Source organism: Camelina sativa, chromosome 1 (assembly GCF_030686135.1).
Source record: "Camelina sativa cultivar CO46 ecotype springtype chromosome 1, ASM3068613v1".
In the NCBI taxonomy this organism is placed as follows: domain Eukaryota; kingdom Viridiplantae; phylum Streptophyta; class Magnoliopsida; order Brassicales; family Brassicaceae; genus Camelina; species Camelina sativa.
In genome coordinates this window covers 12,515,874-12,534,821 of record NC_141880.1, presented here as the reverse complement: position 1 = coordinate 12,534,821, position 18,948 = coordinate 12,515,874, and the positions used below count along the sequence as shown (strand labels likewise).

The 18,948-nt window shown below is 33.3% G+C and overlaps 4 protein-coding genes across 6 annotated transcripts; all 4 read right to left on the bottom strand.

Moving 5' to 3' along the window:
* Positions 1–4,358: 4,358 nt before the first annotated feature.
* Positions 4,359–6,489, bottom strand: LOC147949838 (uncharacterized). Its single transcript, XM_087457778.1, has 4 exons — positions 6,296–6,489; positions 5,224–5,345; positions 4,704–5,144; positions 4,359–4,619 (listed from the first exon to the last, which is right to left on the bottom strand). Exons 2-4 carry the CDS (start codon positions 5,331–5,333, stop codon positions 4,553–4,555), a joined length of 618 nt encoding a protein of 205 aa, XP_087313904.1. The 5' UTR covers positions 5,334–5,345; positions 6,296–6,489; the 3' UTR covers positions 4,359–4,552.
* On the bottom strand, positions 6,456–8,558 carry LOC104707678 (F-box/kelch-repeat protein At3g24760). 2 transcript variants are annotated; one of them, XM_010424081.2, is made up of 2 exons: positions 7,112–8,558; positions 6,456–6,715 (listed from the first exon to the last, which is right to left on the bottom strand). In XM_010424081.2, exon 1 carries the CDS (start codon positions 8,305–8,307, stop codon positions 7,135–7,137), a length of 1,173 nt encoding a protein of 390 aa, XP_010422383.2. In that variant the 5' UTR covers positions 8,308–8,558; the 3' UTR covers positions 6,456–6,715; positions 7,112–7,134. The 2 variants fall into 2 exon arrangements, with proteins under 2 accessions (XP_010422383.2, XP_087313877.1); XM_087457751.1 differs by having other exon boundaries at positions 6,456–6,765; positions 7,112–8,431.
* A 1,320-nt stretch (positions 8,559–9,878) lies between these two features.
* Positions 9,879–11,793, bottom strand: LOC104789760 (uncharacterized). 2 transcript variants are annotated; one of them, XM_010515408.3, is made up of 5 exons: positions 11,486–11,793; positions 11,293–11,389; positions 10,648–11,048; positions 10,314–10,569; positions 9,879–10,084 (listed from the first exon to the last, which is right to left on the bottom strand). In XM_010515408.3, the coding sequence occupies exons 1-5, from the start codon at positions 11,489–11,491 to the stop codon at positions 10,065–10,067; spliced, it is 780 nt and encodes a 259-aa protein (XP_010513710.2). In that variant the 5' UTR covers positions 11,492–11,793; the 3' UTR covers positions 9,879–10,064. The 2 variants fall into 2 exon arrangements, with proteins under 2 accessions (XP_010513710.2, XP_087313894.1); XM_087457768.1 differs by having other exon boundaries at positions 11,293–11,506.
* A 1,462-nt stretch (positions 11,794–13,255) lies between these two features.
* LOC104789740 (uncharacterized) lies at positions 13,256–15,998 on the bottom strand. Its single transcript, XM_087457644.1, has 4 exons — positions 15,797–15,998; positions 14,937–15,162; positions 13,591–14,656; positions 13,256–13,512 (listed from the first exon to the last, which is right to left on the bottom strand). Exon 3 carries the CDS (start codon positions 14,635–14,637, stop codon positions 13,597–13,599), a length of 1,041 nt encoding a protein of 346 aa, XP_087313770.1. The 5' UTR covers positions 14,638–14,656; positions 14,937–15,162; positions 15,797–15,998; the 3' UTR covers positions 13,256–13,512; positions 13,591–13,596.
* Positions 15,999–18,948: the final 2,950 nt, after the last annotated feature.

The following is an 18,948-nucleotide window of genomic DNA, read 5'->3' as shown; positions in this document are numbered from 1 at the left end:
AACCCATAAAAAAACTATGTTTATAGACTATGAACTTGGGGGATCAAATTTTTGATTTAGAAAACGTTCTACTTTTATTGTATTGATTTCGATATATCTTACATTGTCTTTTATCTGCAAATTTTTGGATTACAATGGCACATCCATTTTATCTTGTGAGGTTGACTGCAACGACAATACCAATTGATAGGTATGTACACCAAGTCCATTCTCGCAATTAATACCAACGGCAATACCAACTTCTTAGATTTGTGTTTTTAATAATTTGGAAAGCTAGAGAACTTCTGGTGGAAATTCAAATATACAATACTTTCATCCTCCAGTGAAGTTAGTTTCAATGCATGTAATCCCTAATTAATCATCTTTTTTGTGTCGTCTGTGTTTTTCCGGGGAAGGAAGAAGTATTATACGTAGTTAAGTCTTATTGTTTTCATATTGTTTGTGGATTTGGGGTTAATTTCAATTGAGGGATGAGGCGAACCGTAGGCCACTAAGCTTTCTTAGCTGGACTTAGGCCTGGGCAAAATACCCGGATCCGAAGATCCGATCCGAACTCGATCCAAAAAACCCGATCCGAACCTGTATCCAAAATTGTAAAATACCCGAACGGGTTCTAAATCTCTAAATCCGAAAACCCGAACCCAAACCCGATCCGAATCAAAATCCGAACGGGTATCCGAATATACCCACATTATTAACACATTAATAATATATTAGTACTATTTATAATTTTAATAATATAAGTGTCCAAAATATTCAGATTTTTAGATATTTTAGATAATTTGAAGTATTTAAACTGTTTATTAGTAAATTTGAGTAAAAAAATACTCTAAATTTTCAGATATATTGCGTATTGTTGAATAATTTAAACTAAATTAGATACTAAAATTTTGAGTTTTGTGAACTTTGGGTAATCCGAATCCGAACCCGAAATACCTGAACCGAACCGGATCCGAACCCGAAATCTAGAAATACCCGAACTGGTCTTATACCTTTAAACCCGAAAACCCTAAAATCTGAAATACCCGAATGAGTACCCAGTATTTAAGTATATAGAGAAAATAATCATTTTTCATTTGACTTGATCACAAATAAAACCAATAGAGTGAGAAAACGGTCCAAATATTCAAGTCTTAACCATCCTTGTCCAGCGGTATCGAATCTCTTCAAATTTCTGATCAGACCAGTATTGGAACTCTTTGTTATCATCCTCAATCTAGATATCCAAGTAAGTCCTTTCATCTTGATGCCTAATGTTTTTCTAAATTTTAGTTGTTGTGATTTCACTAGAAACATATCTATTTGATTATTGATTCCATGTCTCAGTGAGATAATATAAAGTTTATTGTATTACTCTAAATAACCTGTTTTTAATGTAAGAAATTTAAATAGAATTTATTTTTAAATCTATTTGCAGACAAAATATTTTTATACATTTTTTTCAAGAAAACAAACAAATAAATGCTCTAGAAATCACATGAACCTTGTATATGGAATTTTAGTATAAGGTGTTCACCTTATATATTGTTCTTCAAAAATGAGAGGTATATATCTGTTTGATTTAATTATAGTTTTAAACAATATGATTTATATTATAACATATATGTATTATTAAATACAAAATTTTTAAAGAAAACTCTGGGGCTTAGCGCGGGTGTCAACCTAGTGACCATAAAATTAAATGGAGATTTTACATGGCTCTCTCGTCACCAAATCATCTATATATATATTTTGCAAGTACATTTAGCAAATAAATCCTGAACTTGTCACCTATTTACAAGACTGCCATTAGTATTTAAATTTAATTTATAAAATTTAAACTAAAATATTAAAATGACTAACCGATTTTCCAAAATCGGAACTGATATTAAATATATTAATTACTGTTACAAATCTAATATTAAACACAATTTTCCATAAAACTCGGATCCTAATTTAATTAAGTTGTAATTTTGGAAACATAATTATTATACTTTCAAAAAAAAGAAAATATTTTCACTGTAGTAATTAAGTTATACATAACTATAGTAAGAGACTAAATAGTTTTGGAAACATAATAATTAACTTAGTTATTTTCAATTAACATATAACATTCAATTAATTTTACTAAAATGTCTTAATTCTGATTTTTTAAAATACGAAAATAATAAAAAGTTACATTCTCTAATATTAATATGAAATAGTTAAATTCACACAAAAAAATAATTGCATGTTTTCATAAAGATGACTTTCATTGATAAATACCAAAGCTGTTATTATAATTAGCTATTTTGGATTAAAATTGTTTTCTAGATTTGTTAATATCATAATTTTAAAATTTAAATTACAACATTAGCTATATTAGATGAAAATTATATTTTCTGACCTGCCTAGCATGACGGGTTTAGACTATAGAACCAACACTAAAACTATTAGTTTATCACATATATACTATAGATTTGTAATCATAGTTTGGAAAATTAACTTATAAATTATTTAGTATATGAACTACAAAATATTACACATACTATAACACATTCTTAATATTCAAAAAAAAAATTAAATACACATAAAAATATAAAATAACATACCATATAGGCATATACCTCTGTTTAATTCTAGAGAACAAAACAAATCTAGAATTTTATATTCTATCTAATAACAAATTTAATGTAATTAAGTTATAAACTTTATAAAAGTGTAAGAAGAAGAAAAAGAATTGTAAACAAAACTATAAATTAATTAGACAAAAGTTAATTAATTAAAAATTTAAAAACTAAATAAATTAAAAATTATTGTTTAAAATACAATAATTTATATTTAGCCCCGCGGTGTACCGCGGGTGAAATCCTAGTATAGAAAAAAATTAAAAGCAAAAGAGCCAAACTTCACTACTCTTTACACAGAGGACGTTAAAGGGAACGAATACCAATTTTTATCTCAGACTAAACAAACGTGACTGAAACCTTCTTTCCGTCTCTTGTAAACTTGAAGCTTTTGTGAAAAGCTTAATTAGTTATACAGAACACTTGAAAATAAACCCTTTTTGCTTAATACAAGTGCTCGGTTTGGTGGGCGTAACCGCTGGTAAGAAGCATGCGTATAACTGGAGAATTACACCTACCATATCGTTAAGGAAACAGGATGATACCGTCGATGACTCGCTCTCACACCAGACATATCTCTAGTTCGTAGTTAATTAATATAATAAAGGCACCCATATAATGATATCAAGTTTGCTTCTTGCTTATAAGATACTTTTAGGAAGCATCATCATCGAATAATTCATATTAATTCGTTAGCATCAAGAAGTCACTAGATAGAAATTAATAGATGAATTTTGGGTTCAATCATTAGTTACTCGAGGTCGGCTCCGTGTTCACATCTCCATAGGTAGCATTAAAGATGAACTCATCTTGCCTTGGATCTCAGGACCGGCTTCCTCGTCGTTTTGACATAACACATGCTGTGATTTAGACCACGGCTTTGAATGTCTAGAAGCCCTGCGCTTTGAATGAGGAGGTCTATGTTATGAACCTTATTTGCTTGAGATCTAAGAAAGGATTGAAAGCTTAGCTCCCTCTTAACCCTAATTCTCTCTTAGAGATTAAGGTTAATTCTTGGGGCTTGATATTCTCATTAGCATACGAGTCCTTTTATAGACTCTAATACAACCGACCTAAACCTTAATAAGTAAATATTCCAAAGCCTTAATCTAATTATGAAAAGGAAACCTAATAATCTATTAATAAGTTAAGGCTTCATGGTCTACGTGATACCACGATCCGTATCATTACTCCCCTCCTCGATTAGGAGCTTGTCCTCAAGCTCCGGTTTGTCTCCATCAGCTTCTTCGTCTCTTCCCTCCACGTCGACTTGTCTTTCAAGTCTCATGTCTTTTGCTTGTTGAATCCTCAACGCCATAGCTTCAGGTAGAGACTCCTCCTCCTTAATCTATATCGCAAGAAGTGATTTGTTGATGATCCCCTCAGCCATGTGAGTCGGTGATTTTAGCTCCAACACAGCTCGTATCTCCGGCTCGACCGAAGCTTCAGCTCCTAACGTTACCGTCACGGTTGTCTTCACGGCCGGTGGTTTTGAAGTCATTCTCTCCACCCCCTCTCTCCTCATGTGGTTTTGTTCCTCTATCTTTGAAACCGGAACCGCAACCAACACCGGATCTGGTTTTGAAGTCACCGTCTCCATCACCGCTGCTTGGAACTCCTTCAACATCTCCATAATCTTTTCATAGTGCTTATCGATTATCTTATCAAAATTTCCCATCATATCGAACGGCTCAGCTCCCTTCATAGGATCGTTCCCCTCTGATACCAAATGTTATGAACCTACTATTTGCTTGAGATCTAAGAAAGGATTGAAAGCTTAACTCCCTCTTAACCCTAATTCTCTCTTAGAGATTAAGGTTAATTCTTGGGGCTTGATATTCTCATTAGCATAAGGAGTCCTTTTATAGACCCTAGTACAACCAACCTAAACCTTAATAAGTAAATATTTCAAAGCCTTAATCTAATTATGAAAAAGAAACCTAATAATCTATTAATAAGTTAAGGCTTCATGGTCTAGGTGATACCACGATCCGTATCAGTCTACGCTGCTGGCTGCGGTACTGACCTTGAATCCTGAGAGACATATTGGTTTTGATAACATCAAGAAGTTGATAGAGAGATATATATGTATAGATGAGTTTTGGTTTCAATATTTACTCGAGGTTGGCCTCTGCCTTCACATCTCCATCGTTCAGAGTCAAAGTCATCTTATCTTGGATGTCACGACCGGCTTCCTCGAGCAAGCGTGTATATTTTTCGTGGGCGATAACTATCGCCTCCTCGTCTGAGTCACTCAAGAATACCGTGGATGCTATCGGCTCCACCACCATCTTCGCTGCATGCATCTTCGGAATCTTCGCCTCCACCTCTGCCTGCTTCACATCTCCATGGCTAGCATTCAAAGCTGAACGCATCATTTCTTGGATCGCAGGACGGGCTTCCTCGAGCAAACGAAAGAATCTCTCGTGGGCGTTAATCATCTCCTCATCGTTTTGATATAACACATGCTGTGGTTTGGACCACGGCTTTGAATGTCTGGAAGCCCTCCGCTTTGAATGAGGAGGTCTACGATGCTGGCTGCGGTACCGACCTTGAATCCTGAGAGAAATGTTGATTTGGTAGCATCAAGAAGCTGATAGAGAGAAATATATAGATGAGTTTTGGGTTCAATATTTACTCGAGGCTGGCGGCCAAATCCTGTGGTTTAGACCCCTTGGCTGCTGGCTGCTGAAATATTATCGCCTCTGCCTTCACATCTCCACTGCTAGCGTTGAAAGTCGAAGTCATCTTACCCTGGATCTAAGGAAGAAAAAACCAGTCACATAACACAAATACATAAAACTTAGGAGACAAACAAACCTGAAAAGCTGATAATCAACATTGTCATCACTCAAACTTGAGATTTACATTTCTTACATGAAACAATGGGAGAAGAAACTAGAGGACATAGAGCAGGTTTTGAAACAGCTTTCTTCTACATAAACAGGTTTTGAAACTGCTTTATCCAAACTCCAAAACACCTTTTCACATAAGAGTACTTCACTTCAAATTCAAACATCATATATTAACAAAAAGAGAACATTAAAATCTAATTCGAATGAACTTAATAAGATTTATGGACATCAGAACATCAGAGAATGTAGGGATAAATCAACAGAGACAAAATGGTTAATGAATAGAAGGGCATCCTAATATTCTTGAAGAAGTCTAAAAGGACCAAGTTATATCACAAAATGCAGACAACGCATTATTAAATCACAGTATAGAGAGAAACACAAGAATAACTCGGGATAACATCTAAAGGGACCAAGCTTTCTTCTAACTTAAACCAGTCACAGAACATAAATATTAAAACCTAGGAGGAAACAAACAAACAAACCTCAAAAATCAAGAGATAATACAATTCAATAATCATCTGTGACTCAATGTGTATGACATTAAGATTAGTCAATATCCTTTATGATTCTACATGAAACAATGATTGGGAGGTTGTATAATATATACAGGTTGCGATCAGTACAATAATTGCAAAGGTTTGATAGGAAAGAGATATAAGAAACGAGAAAGCAGAGAAAACAAAACCCACATAACTCAGTGACTGACTCAATGATGCTTACAGAGAAAATGTCATACTGACTCGGAGAAATCTCCATAGTAAACACTGACGAACACAGAATCACGAGAAATTACGCAAAATCAGGATTCTGTAATACAGAAAAAGCAAACGCGAGAGAGAGTATCGGACAAACCGGCGAGAAATCCGGCAAGAGGAAGAAAAGGAGTGGAAAAAATCCAATTTATTTCTGGCGATAATTTTGTAATGTAACGAATCTGCTAGTCCTCCTCACAAGAGTGCCCTCCAGCCGCGGTTCACCCTAGTTTTCATTTGGTTGATTGGCTCCATTTCAATACCAAAAAAATGATATATTCCATTCCCTTATTAGAATGTATCACAATGTTAGCTTGCTTTGGTACAAGAAACTGTGAACTTTTATAGTTTTATAGTACAACAAAAATACTTAATGAATCTTCTTTAAAATTTTAAATACAGAAAACAGTAGAAACAAAGAATTAACATAACATTTACGAAGAATTCGAATCCAGTTTACAGCTAATTAATTACACGCCCCATTTATTTTTCCTTCTCTCTTCATCTCCACTTTACATCTCTGCCAAGTCACAAGGTATGATGAAGTCATTAGTAGTAGTACACCATAAACTGTACCAAAAGAACTCATCAATGTTTGCCAGCTTTGGCTCAAGAAAATTGTTAATACACATTCACTAAGATTGGATTCAAAATAGCTGACCCTGCAGCACGAAGATTTAAATGTAATTCGGTTTCTGAATCTCTCTATCTAAGCCCTAGTGAAACTAACACACAGAATGTTTCATTATCCCTGTACTATCACTAAAACAACAAAGGCTATATAATAAGTGACAACGTCGTCAATGACATTTTCATCTATCACCGGTGAAAACTTTTCCTAACAAGCGGTATTACAATGATTCTCAATCTACTGTAATTCAATCAAATGAGAGAGATAAGGTATGGATGATCATACCAGTGGCATGAGTAAGCATAAACTCAAATGCGGATCAAACCACCAATCTGAGCATCCTCGGGGTGAAAAACATCGCTAATAGATACAGTAGAGCAGAAACTAACAACTTTATGAAACTTATTAACAGGAGAAGGCAAAGGAGGCACTCTTCTCCAACTACACTTGCCATTCTCACCACCAATCTCACAAACACAAGCTGGAAACTTCTTATGACAATCATCATTAAACACATAAACAAGATTACCAGAGCCAACACATTTCAAACTCCTAAACTTGTTACTATCCTCTTCCTCCTCATCCTCATTATCAACTAATCCAAACAACAAATCCTCAGGCATAACCGCGATTTCGCTAAACTCCATCGAACCTTCTTCGATTCTCCACAGATTAAACGAGAAACCACACATCCCACCGAGAACAAGCATACCGTTACACGAATTCAAGAACGCAAACGAGAGTCCAGGTGGTTTAAGCGTTTGAACATCACTCCAGGTATAAGAATCCAAGCAAAACGAGGATATAAAGTAGGAATAGTTATCGAAAACGTAGAACCTTCTCCTAAACAGAGCCGAGGTTAGAGTTTGATGATCCTGACCAGATCTGAAATCAGCAGGGAGTGGTGAACAGAGCTCCCATGAGTCAAGAACCGGATCGTAGATTTGTACAGCTAATCGTTCCTCGATATCGACTAATCCGCCGATTCGCGAAGATCCACCGACGAGGATCAGCTTGGATGAGCCGGAACGAGCCGTGAAAACGCTTAAGAGAGGGTTGATTCGAGGAAACCGAACAGGGGAAGTGAATCGCCAATTAGGTTTGAGGATCGGCGAGAAGGAGAAACGAGGAGCGGTGGTGAAGAGGAAGCGATCAGATCCGACGAGGTGATCGGAGGAAGAGGAGGAAGAAGGGAGACGGAGCCAAGAGTTGGAGAGAGGATCGAAGGCGAAGGATTGGTTGTGGAAAGAGCAAGTATTGTGGATACCGAAGAGGAAGAGCCATGGTGATGATGAAGATGGAGAAGGATGAGGAGGAGGAGGAGGAGGAAGAGAGGTTATGATTGAACGCCATAGCTTGGAGACGAGAGTGAAACGGACTAAGGAAGGGATTGGGAGATGGGAGAGGATTGATTCTGTTACGTCGGTGTTTAGTGTGTTGAAGGATGATGATGATTCGAATTCTGGATTGATATCTGACATTTTTTTTTTTTTTTTTTTTTTTTTTTGAGTTCTCTCCTTTTTTGTTGATTTCGTTGTTTGAGAAGACGAAGAAGGAGACAGAGAGCATGAATAAATGCAACGATGGAGAGAACGTGTGACCGAGAGAATTTGGGAGATGAAAAAGTGTACGGCTTTTATGAATTATTGCAAAAAATAGATAGCAAATGTGTTTTTTTCTTTCCAAAAATATTTTTATTTTAGCCATTAAAAGGCTTCTCGAATGAATCTATAGTTAAAAACTTAAAATCTACTTATGATTATTTATTAGTAGGGTGACAAAAAAAATAAAAAAAATATGAGTAATTACAGAACTATTTTTTATTGCAATTTCAATGTATTAAATATTGTATCCAATTTTATACCTTTAATAAAAGAAAATAAAAATTTTACTGGTGAATTGTAGCTGAGATTTTTGATGCAGGTTTGTTGTTGGTTGTAAGTTTAGATTTTGTTGATGTAAGTTTTTTGCTGTAATATTTTTAAAAAGAAAAAAACATGATCAAATATTAGATTTGTGTGTAAATTTTAAGTTTTAAAAAAACTTGGTTTCATGTCACATCATCTAAATAATAATAAGTATTGAAAAAAATATCTGTAATTTATTTCTTATTTTATGCAAATTCAGAAATTCAAAAACTTGGTGAATCTATAGATTCTACCTAGATTTTCTACATGGCTGTAGGATTTTCACATGCTACAATAATCCATTTTTTGGGTTGTAATGTTGAAAACTAAAACCACAACATGATTGGTAATATCGTAAACATTTATTGAAAACATGATTTGTAAAAATTTATAGCTTTATAAAAAAAATCAGAAAGGTAGAAAAAAACTTACGGTCCAACCAATCACACCTAAAAAAAAATTTAGTTATGTAAACTTTAGAAGTTGATGATATTTGAATCATATACAAGTTTTTGCAATTTTTGCGATATGATTTTAACTTGCAAAGGGTTTAAACAAGAAGGTTTAGAGTTGGATGAGGATTTTATACACGTGGTGGTTGAAAGAGAGGTAAACATTCATTTTGGAGGTTTATACTTTATGATCTCACAAACTTGTATTATAAATTTATAATCCAAAAAGTGTTAACATTATATCCATAAATTATGCCGTATTTTATGCAAATTCTTTTAGTAGCTTTCATTTAGATCAGCATTGCACATGAATTCAAACGTCTTAAGTTTAAAATTATCAAATTAGTTTTTTTTTCTCGATTTATCATTAACCAATTTATTTTTCTAGAAAACTTTAATTCCCGGCTTTAAATAAATTTAAAGAACTCTTTACATTGTTTTACCTTGTTTCAGTATTCTGTTAAATCTTTATTTTGAAGTCCAAACCATTTTAATTTTTCCGCCAATACCATAAACCATATGACCTAATAACACAATTTTAAATCAGATTATAATTTTTAGACTGAATGTTATATCATCCCACTACCACACTAAAAAATTCTTCTATAACAAAAACAATGATTTACACCGTTTTATAGTGGCAATCCAATTCGGTCTATCAGATTAATTATTAAAGCTAAAAAGAAAGTAATATATTTGTAAGTTTCTTCATCATACTCAATTCTATAAAAGTACATAAAGAAATTTGAAATCACCGAAGAACAATGGTAAAGGTTAATTACAGTGGCATTGGATTTTTACTTGCAAAATTTATCTAGGGATGAGAATCAATTGGTTGTCCTTGTCGTTGCCTTCATCCACCACACCTAATTTTTCTCTTCATAACTCTAACACCACAACTGCAAAATCCAAAATACGTAAAAGAACTTAGACAAATAAATACACAAGTCAGACATAGCAAAAGAATATAAATTTTGTGATCAATCACTGTGATTTAAAATGTAAAAAAATATATATATATATATATAGGTTTCTGAAAGAAAAACAGAAGTTATATGTATAGGAAATTCAAAAACATTTCTTAGTTCTTTTGTTTAAATAAAATGAAATTGAATAATGTGGCCTTACATTCAGAATCAGTAGTGATCCAGTTGCCTTTCCTGGATCTGCAGTGGTAGAGTGGCGTAGGACCCAAAGAAACAAGGATTGCTGGTGAAGAAACTATAGAAATCTGATCAGAGGAAGAGTGTGTTGTGCAACTCTCACTACTCTCCCATCTCAAACTTATATTTGCAGATACACTACTCATCCTTTTTGTTGATTCTTCATTATTCACCTCTCTCATCATCTTCAACTTTTTTCGGTTTCTCAACTCCATCATTATCTGAAATATTATATATGTTTAGTTATCCATTTGAGTTATCAAATGGGTTTGAACCAATGAGAAAAAAGAAAAACAGACCTTAGGGGTAAAGAATTTGACAGCTTTGTCGGATTTGGCTGCTGCAGCCCATTTGATGAGCTCCTTCATTCTTAAAAGTGTGGCTTTACCTTTGCTCTGTTCGCTTTTAGCCTTCTCTTTATTGGTTTCTTCTTTTTTCTCTGGTTCCAAGACTTTGATAGCCTTTTTAGGATCAAACCTTGTTGATGTCACTTCTTCTCCTCCTCCTCTTTGTGCTTTCATCTTTTCCATGGAGCGAACTAGCTGTTGCCTCCTAAAGCTACTAACTCTTCTTAAATTCAGTGTGCTATAGAAACAAGCCTTTGCTACATCTTTTCTACACCATAACCAGATTCCTCTGTAACTGTTTCTATGTTTAGACCCTCTTGTAGATGATCTTCTTGTTCTCTGATCTGTGTAATCTTGATCACATTTATCAAATGATTTTGTCAGAAAACACAATGGTTACTATAATCGTTATTAATTAGTTAGCCAAAAACTTGTTTATTAAAAGTTTAAAGTTACAAGAGTAGATAATCTACATAAACTCACCATTTATAATATATAAACAAAAATGTCAAATTTTCTAGTAATAATAAGGTAAGATAAAAAATATGAACTGTTGTACATTGTGAACTAAGGATCAAGAAATATGTTGTTACTTACTTGCTAGAGTTGTGGTTGGTTCATGATCAGTACAACTGATTGAGCTGGACTCTGATCTCCCTGTTTCCTTTCCTAACTTAAAGAGCCATTGAAAGATCTGGTCAAAACCCACAAAGATTAAACTCTTATAAATATGGTCCTTTGTGTTATGGACACATGTGAATGATATGGAACACATGTGACTATGACTAACCTCCATGTTCTGGCCGAAGATGCTTTTTTTGGTATAATATAGTATAGGGCTTGTGTGATTATTCGCTTCTGTATATTTCTGGTGGGTCAAACGTAGATCTGTCCCAAATGTGTCAAACAGATTCTCTCTTACACATATAATTAGAGACTTTGGATCAGAAGATGAAGACAAGAGATGACTTGGGAAACTAAAGAAGATATAAGTGTTTTATATAATTTGTTTGACTCAATCTAATTTGGGGTGTATACGGAAACTCATGAACGTGGCATTGTACCAAAGTGGGTTTATATACATACACATGCTTCTTTGGATTGTGGGTTGTAGCTCTACTTCGTATCAAGGCCTTGTTGCCATTACCCGCAGCCACACACTTGTAAGTTAGGTCATATAATTTCACAGGGTCCCTCAAACTGAAATATTTTCACTATTAGAAATTTCTAGAAGATTTATAGCATGAGTACATGTGTATGTAAGCTCTCTCCGTTTTACTAGTTGTATAACTCAAGTCACTTGTTGGGGATAGATTTCAAATAATATATACTAGCTAAGCGTGGCACGACACATAGACTTTGGATCCGTAAGAAGTTACGCGAGGAGCCATCTCCCGCATTAGAATATCAAGTGTTAGGATCCCTTTATTGGAAGTTACAAGAAAGTAACACTAGTATATAAGTAATATATGAGTCAATCCGGAAAATGTTTGCACGAAAACTCTTGCTTGTAGGCTAGGTTGTGAGAGGGAAATGAGGGACAAAGGCAATCTCGTCATAAGAATTAGTTTTCTTAATTAAGATGTGAGTAAAAATGTGAGTAATATGAGAAAGTTGATAATCAACATGGGCTATTCACCCAATTTTCCTAGTTCTTTATAAAAACAAGATAATCATGTTTAGGGAGGGTTGACCAATTCTATTCACAAAATTACCGGATGTTGTCTGCTTAATCAAGACTAATTCGTATATAAATATTGAAAGGGTCTAAGAAGAACATGCAAGCGCCACATGGAACATTTTTAGTAAAGAGTTCATTACAATAATTGTTAACTTACATAACTATTTTTTAATACCTTTAGACATTCATTCCCAATTAAAGATCCACATGGAACATTTTTAGTAAAGAGTTCATTACAATAATACCTTTATACGATTCCATATCCTTACTAAGACCGACGGGACAAAATCTTGTGGAAGTTATTGTGTATTTGTGTGTAGCTTTGGTTCTTGTTTGGTACAAGAATTTTGATTGAAAATGAAAGCAAAAACGCAATTTATTTCAGTTACTAAACTTGAGTGTGGGGAGACACCTTTCAATATCGATTTAAATTCCAATGCCGTTCGTCGAACTCTGCGAGATCGAACGTGTTATGGTTCATGCCCGCATGTCATAACGTGTGACGTGGCCTCATATCAACCCTCTACATGCTTCAAGTACAATGATAGGTTATGATTTGGTGGTCCTAAGTCACAATTACGATATCTAACTAATGTCGTGGTTGGTTTTAGACACATCTGTTACAACACTTGTTCACATAGTTTCTACGTCTATCTACCAAACAAAAAGAAGTTGGTTACATTGTTTATACGAGAATCGTAAAAGAAATCTTCAATGACTACTTGGCCAAGTGAAGAAAAAAGAAGTCTCCACTTTGTAATTTATTTGACTAGTGACAATTTTTTTTTGTGACAAAAGTTGTTGTCTTCATTTTAGACATTTTTCTTATATATGCTATTTCCATGTACTTGTCCATTTTAGATAAAGGATCAACCTTAGTTGAAAGAAACAGTCTCCTAGATAAAAAAAAACTTCATAGTTCATAGCAACAACCCAAAAAAAAAAAAAAAAAAAACATTTTTCCATGTGAAACAAAAGACATTGCATAGAAACCAATACTTAGTATACAATGAGCGACTTAAGAAGGCTCAAAATGACATTTACATAAAATACCAAACAATCCTAAGGCTCTCGGCAAAACCTTTTTTTTCCTTTGCATCACAGCCTGGTTCTGACCCGAGAGATATCGATAGCACCTAAAGACAAAACTGGTTTCAGTAATCACAAAGGTGGTTTCTACAACCAAAACCCAATGATTTTATATTTAATTTTACCAAAGCTTATCGCGGATGATTTCCACTTGATCTAGGACGTCCAAATCTTCTTCTTCTTCTTGGAACATGAGTAGAAGCGTCACCTCCATCGTTCTGCAAACGCAACTCTTCATCGTCGTTGTTATTATGTTCATCTTGTAGACCCAAAAGATTCTCCCCCCAAAGGTATCTTCTATCTGAAGAACGGCGATGATTCCTCCATGCCCTTGACCTGTGAGATCTTGATCCACCACCACCACTAGAAACTCCATTGTCAAGAGACCCAATCATCTGAAACAACACTAATGTAGTCCACAGGTCGCTCCCACCATTTCCTGCTGCTTCCCTCTCACCTGGAAACCTATCTCCGTTCTCTATAACATAATCTCCTACTACAACAGCACCAGGCATGGCAGAACGTATGGCACTGACTATATCTCCATACTCCCTTTGGTTCTCAAGCCGCCTCCAAGCTCTCTCTCTTGATGGATCAGTGTCTGAAGGACGAGTTGTTGGGTGTATCCTTCTGGCATGGCGACGCAGATCTTGGTAGTTGCCAGTAAATGAGCAAGATTCTCGGGAGCAACTTCGGTTCTTGAGATCAAGATACGTTCTTACTTCTTCTACAACCTTCCATCCTAAAACAGTACCCCGGCATAGAGGACATTTCAAATTTGAGATATCTTCAGACTGTTCTTCCTCCTCCACTCTTCTTCTTCTCCTCAGCGATTCAGAATCCCCAGCAGAGCCTCGGTGAAAACTGCTTCGACTGGCTGTGCCATGTTCGTATTGGGATTCATTGTTGTATTCCCTTGAAGCCAAGTTCGCCTCGGGAGTAGGGTCGTTTGGTGATTCAGAATGCAGTTTCTTAAACCTGTCGAGGCAATTGGAATGACGGTAACTGGTATCACAGATGTAGGACCTGCAACCTTTGTCATGAGAGCTGCACAGCAGTAGAACAGCATTATGTGGGTGATCCATACAAACAGGACATGAAACCTCATCCAGTTCTTTGTGAAGAGCATGAACATCTGACTCGGTACTTAATTTTCGCTTTACACCAGCCATCTTGTAAGCACTGTGTAAGCTACTCACGCATCGAGAAAGTTAGAAACACTGAATTGAGGCTTAAAAATACTATTAATGTTTTTCTAGTCAAATAGGAAAAATTGCAAGACAAATTTCATTTTCTTAAATCTCAAATCAAGCAAGTAGCAGCAAAAACAAATCAAGAACATATGAACATATATAATTCTCATGTCACACAAACATAAGCTAGATATATTATATACTGAGGTCATGAAACTAGCACAAAAACTAAGACAAGCGGAAGAATCTTTACACATCAAAAGAAGCAATAAGCTTACCGCAGGAGAGCAGCCTGTTGAAAATTCTACTTTCTTACTACTTGATCGCCTGAACTTTTTTAAATTTACGACAAAGATCACTTGTTAAATTGCTGAGCAAAATGCAACCACCAACGAAGTAAACAGTTTCAAACAGAGAAAATCCTTGAGGGACGACACCAAATTCGGCATAAATAACTTAAATCACAACTCGTTAATCCGCAGGGCAACCCAATTGTCCCAAAACCTGCATTAACATTATCGCATACCATTAAACACATGGTTGATCCATACACAACTTTATACAATAAAACACTGTCAAGTTAGTAATCATGTAAACTAATTGCATCATCATGGAAAATAAGAAACTAGAACCCTAACCTTGAGAGACATTGGATTAGCAAGAAAAAAAAAAAACCCCAGGCTTCCACTACAATACCCTCAAAACCAAGATTTAGACAAATCCACATCATCAGAGTTCATTACAAAACCATAGACGAATTGACAGGTTTTGGCTTAAATAAGAAACTTTTCTAACTTAAAAATTCCCAAAGTTCAAAACAACAACAACAACTTTAAACATCAGGAATCTAAGAAAAAAATCAGATTCTCTTATTCCCTAAAAGAGAATTAAATTAACCCTAAAAACCCCCCAAATCAAAAATACCTAAATCTCATGTCAAAATCCACAAAAAAAAAAAAAAAAAATTAACGACAATCAAAGGCAGATATATATAACAATCCTCAAAAACATATAAATCAAAACTTCAAACACAAGAATTACTCAATCGATCCATCAAACGAACAAAAACAAGATCAAATAAAAATCGGGTAAGAACAAAAAAAAAAAAAGATTGAACAAAATTTAGAAGGAAAATTACAAATTGGAAATTGTTAGGAGTTGTATGTTCGTCTCCCAAGGATTCGATTTAGGGTTGATTCGCCGTCTCTCTAATTGAGAGATTTGGGATGGTGAACGATGGTGAGGTTTATTAGGGGGAAACTGGGTTAGGCGAAACAAAGGACAATCGATGATTTCTCCACTTATTTATTATTATGGTTATCCCCCAAAAACATTAGCACTTGCGTATTTATATTTTTATAACATTATTATTTTCCCACATTATTTTAAATCCAAGAAAATTACAAAAAAAAATAAAAAAAAAGAACTGTTTTCTTTTTTCCTTCCAAAAAGAACCATTCAAATGAAGTATCTTTGCAAATTTACCCTATAGTTAAAAACAATGCGTATTTAACCTACAAAATCAAACTTAAAATTTAAATGAGTTATATGTGTATATATATGTTTGGTTTTTAAAGTTAGTAACTCAAGTGATCGCGATACGTGTCAATTTTATCATATAATCATAAGAAAATTCAAAATTTAAACAATTTTAAAAATATAAAATGATAAATTTAATATGTATATGAAGAAATAATGCTAATTCTACAAGAAAAAGGATGATTAAATAAATTATACAATTAACGAATATACTAACATAATAATTAAAGAAATTATACAATTAATTATTAATTCTAAAAGAAAACGGGTTGTAAGTATTCACCTCTATATAAACATAGAAATAGTCTCATAAAAAATAATTTCTTCATATATACCACCATTAATTTAACTTTGTTCTACTGTTAAAACTTTTTCTTTAAATTTTTGTAAAAATTAATATTTTATGATGTTATCTCAATTTTATGAGGATGTTTCATATTATAAAGTACAACTACACGGCAATTCTATAAACTATCTCATTTTTTTTTTGTCAAATTTAATTATAAGTAACTTTTCTAAAACAAATCATATGTTTATTACTTAGAACATATGTTTATGTATTATGCATATATTCTTCTTTTAGTTTATTGGGATTATTAAATTTACCTCTAATTCATTTTTTCCTTCTAAATTTTCAGGATACCTTAAATTTTTTGAGAAAAAGTAATGAACTTATATGAATTTTTGATTAATTTATGATAATGTTAGTATAGTTTTATTAAAAATAAGTTGGACAATTTGTTAAATTCTTACGTATGAGATAGCAATTTATGGAACAAATATATTTAAGATAATTTTAATTTTTTCAAGTATGAGATAGTATTTTTTTTTCCTGTGGGAGTTATGTTTTGTTAATTATTAATACTAAGTAAGATATAAATTTGATATAATGCACATATTTGTAAGATATGAAAATTATGAGTCTTATCCACTGAGTATTGAATGCATATAATTAAAATCTAATGTTATTATAATGTAATATAAATTTATATTGTATTACAAGATGAAGTGTGTGAATTCTAAATCATAATTCTTTTTTAAAAGAAATTAAATAAAATATAAAAATAATATTTAGAATACTACTTAAAATTTAACGTAGTTCTTCTAGTGTATAATATAAGTTGTACATATATGTATAATATAAGCTGAGCAATTAACAAAATACGCTAAAGCATTATTTGTGGCATATGAGGACTTTTAAATGTCGGCAGATATAGCACATAATTTTTGTTAACCTGCAGCATGGCCCGGCGCCCGGGTGATATCATGGATTGGATGCTTCACATTGCATTTAAGTTGTAGAGGCAGCAGATTCGTCAAGCGTCATATGCATACGGGTAACATTGGTGTGGGAGAGAAAGGTACTGAATGGGAGGCTTGGTGTGCTTCCATGATCAGATTGTTGGTAAATGCTAAAGAGGAGAATATAATGACTTCAATATATCAGGACAAGAATTAACAGAATTGCATTGCATGCAGCGCATAACCTGAAACCACACAGCATTTATCAAAATCAGACAACACCAAAAGTACTTTAGCAAAAGTATTGGTTTAAATCTAGTTCTACAGTAATATATAACATTTAGTCCAGTGGTTATTCCAACAAAACTTCAAAACTATAGACGTTGTTTTATCATTCGTCAATCAATCATCTTATAATTTTACACTGTCACAAATTTAAGAATCCCACATTTTTGGCTTTGTATTTTTTTTATTGAGAATGATGTTCAAATACTCATTTTGGATGCAGTTTGCACCAAAAAAATGTATTAATTTTGCTTTAAAATTCTATTTGTTTTGCTTATTTATTGCACATAATTCCCTAGGATATAATTTAGTATATAATCATTTCACACTGTGTAAATAACAGATAAAGAGTATTTGTTAGCTCGCAAGATGCTAGCACAACAACAACTAAAATAAAATTTAAAGAAACATGAGTTTTAACTCAATATTAGTATTTTTAACTCAAGTATTTTAAATTTAATTAACTATCGGTTTAACTCATTAGTAGTATGCTCAAATAAAAATATATTGATTTAATTATTAAGTTCAATAAATTTATGTAATACTGTTTATTACTATTGTATTAGGTTTCACTTTGCTAAATGGCTTGTAATTTCCCTTTTATTAGATTAACAATGGTAATAATACTTAAATCTTAATACTAGGTAACCTTAAAGCAATGTAATAATGGAAGCAAAGGGACTGGATTGTATGAGAACAACATACTGCTTGATTAAGGTATTATTACATGAACTAATGTTAGAAATTTGTGAAAGAATCATTACATGAACCCATGCTTGAACCATCATCATTTTTGTTTTCAAGTGTAGATTTTTTCTAGCTAAATCATTCTCGGCTAGATGTTCCTCTTCTTCAAAACAACACTCTAACCTGTTGTAGAATAGTATAGCTACTAGCATGAAGCAAATCACCACACCTGCATTTGCAATAATACTATATGTAACTGCTTTAAATTCTATCAGTATTTTTTTTAACACCTACAAACTTTATTAATTTGTGAAAAATTAATTCTCATAAATGCCACTAAAATAATTTTTTTTCTAAAAATATCATATTTTAGTTTTTTCCGAAAGTACCACTAAATGTATTTTTTCAAAAAATATCACAAAATGGAACTAAAAAATTAATATTAAAAATTTATCTCTAAGTCCTATATATTAAATCTTACCCCTAAAAACTATACTCTAAAACTAAAATTGTCAACCCAAACCTTAAAAAAAATTC